General features: G+C 40.1%; 1 protein-coding gene across 1 annotated transcript; it reads left to right on the forward strand.

Moving 5' to 3' along the window:
- Positions 1-382: 382 nt before the first annotated feature.
- Positions 383-4,595, forward strand: FOMMEDRAFT_85360 (uncharacterized protein; the record flags this gene model as incomplete). The annotated part of the gene is made up of 19 exons (XM_007266216.1): positions 383-645; positions 703-944; positions 1,005-1,038; positions 1,103-1,709; positions 1,783-1,970; positions 2,022-2,105; positions 2,181-2,330; positions 2,377-2,390; positions 2,474-2,751; positions 2,824-2,856; positions 2,927-2,964; positions 3,059-3,235; positions 3,294-3,443; positions 3,523-3,634; positions 3,701-3,759; positions 3,817-3,993; positions 4,055-4,061; positions 4,129-4,284; positions 4,377-4,595. 19 exons carry the CDS (start codon positions 383-385, stop codon positions 4,593-4,595), a joined length of 2,988 nt encoding a protein of 995 aa, XP_007266278.1.
- Positions 4,596-6,634: the final 2,039 nt, after the last annotated feature.

Consider the following 6,634-nt stretch of genomic DNA (forward strand, 5'->3'; position numbering starts at 1 on the left):
TGCCCAATCACATCATCACGTAACAGAACATATTCGAACACCTCCAAGACCAGTCCTAGGCCCCAGAAGTGTCACAGAACAAGAGTTGCCATCATCCCGTGTACATCATCGTCGACCCGAGCATGACAGGGGCGGCGTTCGGGGTGGAGAGCGGGAGTGGACGGTGTTCGAGCAGTTGATGGAGGACAGCGGTCAGCTCAGGACACCAGACTCGAACCGAACAGTCAAGAAGCGAAGGTCTCAACGTAGTGGTTTCCACAGCACTCTCTCTGCTTCTGCGATACACAGCAGGCCGGATTCGGTGTTTGAAGGCGGCTCTATCGTTCAGTCTCCCGTCCAAGGAGCACACACCTTCCCGCCAGAATTGGTAAGACCGGGGATGATGCCGAGCAACTATACATTGGACTCTGAGTCGGATTCTGAGTCGGATTCTGAATCTGAGAGCTCGACGGCAGAGGTGCCTTCGCTAATTCGACGCCTCATCCCGGACATCCCAGTCGTACATCGTAATATCATCAAATGTGCCGTGGCGTACTTTCTAGGCTCACTCTTCACATATTTCACTCCATTGTCGCGTTTGTCAGGCAGTATAACGTCTGAAGGAGACATGGTTCCGTTTCCATCTGGACACATGGCCGCAACTGTGTAAGTTCTACGCGCCTTGGTCGTATCTGTTTTCTTTCCTCTAAATTGTATTTCTAGTGTCGTATATTTCAACCCTGCAAAAACTGTCGGTGCGATGCTCGAAGCGGACTTATTTTGTCTTTACGGCTTTGTCTGGGCAGCGTTCATCGGCATGTCAAGTATGTCGATGTTTTGGGCGATAGATGTCCAGCCTGGTTGGGAATGGGTTGCAGATGTAACGGCGATCCTTTGGATTGCCTTCGGGATGGGCGCTGTTTCTTGGATGAAAGTGTGGATGGCCAAACCGACATTCAATACAGGTACGAGCTCCTGCCTTTCCGACTTCCTCTCCCTTGTCCACTAATTCGTGTGCGTTGTAGCTTGTAGCATGACCACAATCATTCTATTCATGGTGTGAGCTTGGTCGAAAAGTTCTCCGTTCGAGAAAACGTGTCCTGATCCAATTTTACCTACCTAGTGTCGTAAAAGAAGGTGACTTGCAAACTCTGCTACAAACCGCGAAAATTATCTTTTTCGGTGCACTCTCATCAAACATCGTATGTTATACCCTCTGGCCCCAAAAGGCATCAACCGGACTCCAAAACAACATTACACGAGCTCTCGATTCATTCGGCACGCTCCTCGATCTCCTCATGCAGACTTTCCTCATTTCAGACTCGGAACCAGTTGCCTCGCAAAGTCATCTACAACGTGCAGTGAGCGACCACCAAGCTAGTTTTACAAGCTTGAAGAAGAGTTTAGCGGAGTCGCGGGGGGAATGGTTGTTGGGTGGTTCTGAAGCTGCAGAGGCTTATGAGGATGCTGTTGGGTGTATGAATCGACTCGCGCAGCATTTGAATGGGTTGAGGAGTGGGACGCGATTACAGGCAGAACTTGCTCAGGCCGCGCGTGATGGGAAGGTTATACTTGGGAAGCATACACTTGACGCTCTTCAGATGAACGGGCTCGATGGACCTGCTGCTCAGAAACATGGAGATAACAAAGACGCGATTAATTTACAGGTTGCTGCGCATATCTTTGGTGAACTGATTGATGATATGGGTCCTCCGCTCAAGGCACTCTCTGTACGTACACTATTAACTATTACACCTATGATAAGTCAAATTAAATATCTCATCGATATGTATTTTTGTACAGGCATCTTGTACGAGTACTCTCCACCGTCTTCGCAAATCCTTCGTCAAACGTCGAGAAGCGCGGGAAGGAGACATCCAAAAGATCTTCCAGCTAACGGAGGATATCCAACGAGCACTGTTTACCTTCCAGAGCACATCTAACCAGGCTCTTATGCGTGTATACCGACGAAGTGATCTGATGGTATCTGAGTCTTTCAAATCAGCGGAGGAGTCGATTCCTACGTCGAATAGTGGGTCGAGTTCGGCTGAGCATGACAACCCAGTGCCAGAAAACGAGCTGCTGTTGCGCTCGGGTGCAGATGAAACTGTATTCCTCGTTTATTTGTGCGTGTCCACCCCCCAAAACAACTTTACTTTCACTGAAAATAAAATGCACTGACTACTTTATACTTTACACAGCTTTATCTTCACTCTACAAGAATTCGCGAGAGAGTTGACAGCTCTTACAGAAGTCATGTGTCGGATTTACGAGATTGAACGGGTTGCGACGGAACAGCATTGGGCGAAACGACTTATGCGGTACTTTTATTTTGAGAATATGAAGGAAGGGTTGATTGGGTTTCCGGCGACTACGAATATGAATAGGAAGAGCCAGAGGAGGCCGACATTGTCGAAGCGATTCAGTGGGTCTCAGGAAAAACTAACTATGCATTTGAGAGTCATATTAAACTGAATTTTGTGCAATGAAATAGGCACCTTCTTCATGCCCTACTCCCAACGCCGCCAACCAATCTTCCCAAAAGTCCGGCCTCACGCACCAAACACTGTCCTAACTCCTGGTCGTGAGCAATTAAGTTTTTGGGAACGCGTGGGCCAGTCGATATGGCGATTCAACGAGAAGATGAAGGATGGGAATGTTAAGTTTGCGATTAAGGCTGGGATTGCTACTGCGCTTTTGGGAGCGCCTGCGTTTTTTGATTCAACGAGACCAGTTTTTATGAAGTATAGGGGGGAGTGGGCGTTGATTTCGGTGAGCCCCTAATATTGCGCGATGAATATGAATATGGATTAGTCCTTATGTGTTAATTTTGTATTCGCGAAGTTCTTTATTGTTATATCGCCGACTATTGGAGCGGTGAGTACTCTTATTCCCATTAAAAGAGCTGATTTGGAGGTAAAGTGACTCACGTTCAATTTTTTCACAGACGAATTTCCTCAGCTTGCACCGGTTGCTCGGAACCTTGTGCGTTCAAAATTCTTGGTTTTTGGTATTCCGTTCGTGGACTAATAAATAAATAAATAAATAAAATATCTTTTTTTATTCATACTAATGATAGATATGGAGCTGTTACCGCCGTTGCGGTATTCTCGCTCTTCCCAGAAAACCCCGTTGTGCTGTCGATCTTTGGGTTTTTCTACGCTATCCCATGCTTTTATTATATTGTCGCGAAACCGCAATATGCGAGTGCGGGACGGTTCACCCTGCTTACTTATAACCTGACTTGTTTATATTGGTGTGTGGATGGACTTCGATTAGTTTATTTCGTCTGATACTGACTTGTGATTATTTAGCTATAATATTCGTCAGAGGGACGTTTCCGTTGTAGATATTGCGTATTATCGGAGTATTTCGGTTGGCGCTGGGGTGATCTACGCTGTTGTTGTGTCCCGTTTATGGTGGCCAGCGGAAGCGCGTAGAGAGCTTAGCAATGCACTGAGCGCGTAAGTTTTGCCTTTTCAATCTCAATCATCGACATACATATAAGTATTTATTCTCACCTCAACACATAATGATGTAAAGATTCTGCCTAAACGTCGGATGGCTATATACTCACCTCGTCGCAGCCAATTCGGGGATTCTCGTCCGCTTGCACTCTCCGCATGTGGATATTCATGATGAAGCGAGGAATGCCGTGAACGCTATCGAGCGGGACTTGACGCCTTACAATGGGGAGGGAAGTCCGACTGAGACAGCGCAGTTGTTGTCCGTACCGGCTAGTGAGAAGCTGAATAGCTCGATTCAGACTTTCATGGCGATGTACGTCATCGCTTTCTACTCGGGGCCAATTTTTGCCCTGAGCTGATTCTTTTATAGGGAGCTTCACTTGCAAATCAAGCTGATCGAGCTGCAAGATTTACTGAAGAACACGCAGCATGAGCCGCGGTTAAAGGGACCATTCCCTATTGCGATGTATCGCTCTATCTTGACGAGTCTCCAGACGATCCTGGACAGGCTGCATAGTATGCGCTGTGTTACTACGAGAGAGGAGTGGTAAGTCTGTCTGCTGTACGGTACGGTCGTGTCTGAGATACTGAATCTCATCGCATGATAGGTTTACGGTAAGCTGTTTACGCCCTAGATATTTCCGATCGATATTTATTAATCATTGATGTGAAATTTCACTAGTCTGTGAAAGAGGACTTTGTACTACCCGTCAACCGGGAACGACGCGAGATGGTCGGAAACGTCATTTTATACTTCTCCATTCTCGCATCTACGTTCAAGCTAAAAACACCACTTCCGCCTTACCTTCCTCCTGCTGAGAAGTCTCGTCAGCGACTGGTAAGTCTATAAGTCCACATCTACTTCTCTTGCGTCGAAGGCATCGCCTTGCTAAGTAACTGACTATTTATTCACCCATGGAACTACTTAAGGTGGAAGCAATACGAAGACTCGATATAGTAAAAAACCGCGACGTCAAGGGCTCGCAACAGCTTTTATTCTTCGCGTATGCGTTGACGATGAAGGGTGTGATCCAAGAATTAGATTTCTTGGGGAAGACGCTGCAGGGTGCGTTTGGTGTGATTGGGCAGACGGTCGAGGAGTTTGAGGCGATGTTTAGACCTGATGGACGGTTTGATAAGTTGGTATGAGTAAAAGCGGGTATGGGTGGGTGAGATGATAACGATACTGAATCTGATTGGGCATTCTTTGCTCCCTTTTTTTTATATTTTCCTTTTCAAACGATCTTTTACTTGTGTATTTGTACCTTTTTTGACAAGGCATTCGTATTGACATAAACATACTCATACATTCTTTGAGACTCTGACGATTCAGTTGTGTTTTGTAATGATAATATTTGTATGTCCTGCCTAATGTCAATTTTGGAATGGAAACAAGAAAAAAATGTTATCTGTGTGGCATGCAGAAGATCATCAGACTCAGAAGCAAGAGCACAAGGGAATGTACCTGGAGTGACCCTATTAGCCCACATAATCTGATAAGGGCAAGAAGGGCAAGAAAGGCCTGACAGTACCTGCATGTGGAAAGGCAAGCAAGGAGAAGGCAAGCAAGAAAGAGGAGACCTGAGTATGTCAAATCATTAAGCTGTACTCAAGGTTTCAGTGTACAGGCTCAAACAGCTTGTTATAATTGACTGACTGTAAGTATTACATTGTTAGCATTTACAACTGATTCTAACAACTATAACAAACTCAGTTCTCTTTCTACTAATATACTACAAAAAAGTCACAACAAATGTAATCAATAATAGTAAAAGTAATGTAATAATATATTTATATATCTGTCACAATTCAAAATAACAGCTGTACTTAGCTTTTAATACAATTCTAATAATTGTATATAAATTTAAAGAATATACAAGCTTTTTACTAAACTGTAAGCATTTTTAAAGTAAGTAAGCTTACTACTACTATTATTACACTATTATATGTAAGATAAAAGTACTTAACTCTTATTATAAGCTATTAAAATTATATTATAAGTTATCTATAATAATAGCTAATTGATTATAATAGGTAAAAAAGTAATAAATTGTACTTGTAAGTTAATTACAATACTTTTAGTAAGATAATATACAATTATATATATTAATATTGTTAACAATCTTTTTGTTAAACTTATACTATAATTTAGTTTTACTTTTAAACTATACATTACTGTAAAGTAATTATATAATTAAAAACTGAAGATTAAGAGTATGTAATAACACAATTACTCTTATTACTCCTTTTCCTCCTACCTTTACTATTTCCCTAATTCTCTTTCCTTAATACTATGTTGTTACTTTTATTCTCTTTTTTTAATTAATTGAGAAAAGATAGTATTTATGTTAGATTAGTTAAAGAATACATTTAAAATATGTTAGAAAGTATATAGTATAGAAGGAAGTATTATATAGTACACTATATGTGTTTATAACAATGTATTATTAGTTTCTAAAGTTGTAACTATATACTATAAACTTACTTATAAAAGTAATATGAAATTAGGTGTTATATAGTTAAAAGAGCTTAAAATTAAGTAATATAGAGTATTTTAGCTATTATATAATTTTACTATATATATAACTCTAGTACTAAAATAGTTAAAGTGTAAATATAATAGAAATAAGTAGTTTATAGCTTAAAAAACAGTTACAAAATGTAAGTTTATTTAAACTATTATAAAGTAATATTGTAAAGAGTCTGTAGTAAGTAAAGTAAACACTTTACACTATTAAATAATACTTTAGTTTATTCTTATTTGTTAAGAGAGAATATATATAAGACTATACTATTATAACTGTTTGTAAAAGTATTACAAAAATAGCAAATCATGTAATTTTTTAATAGTACAGTACTTTTCAAAAAGGTTGTCATGTGTGAAAAACATATGATTTTTGTTAGTAAAAACATTAAATACAAAAACCATTATATCTCTGTTAAAACTTATTCATTCTGAGTCATTTACAGTCACATGAGGCATTTCACAATTCCTTACCTTAAAAAATAACTTACATAATGATAAACATTATTTGAAATTTATTTTCCCATTTTTTGACTAGTAAAAAATTATAAACAAAATTTAAAACTTTCTTTATACAAAAACTAGAAATTATTGTTAACATTTCTTCATTTGTGAAATCTTAAAATAAATAGAGATAATAATCTAAAACATAATTTACTAAAAC

This window comes from Fomitiporia mediterranea, assembly GCF_000271605.1.
Source record: "Fomitiporia mediterranea MF3/22 unplaced genomic scaffold FOMMEscaffold_6, whole genome shotgun sequence".
Lineage (NCBI taxonomy): Eukaryota > Fungi > Basidiomycota > Agaricomycetes > Hymenochaetales > Hymenochaetaceae > Fomitiporia > Fomitiporia mediterranea.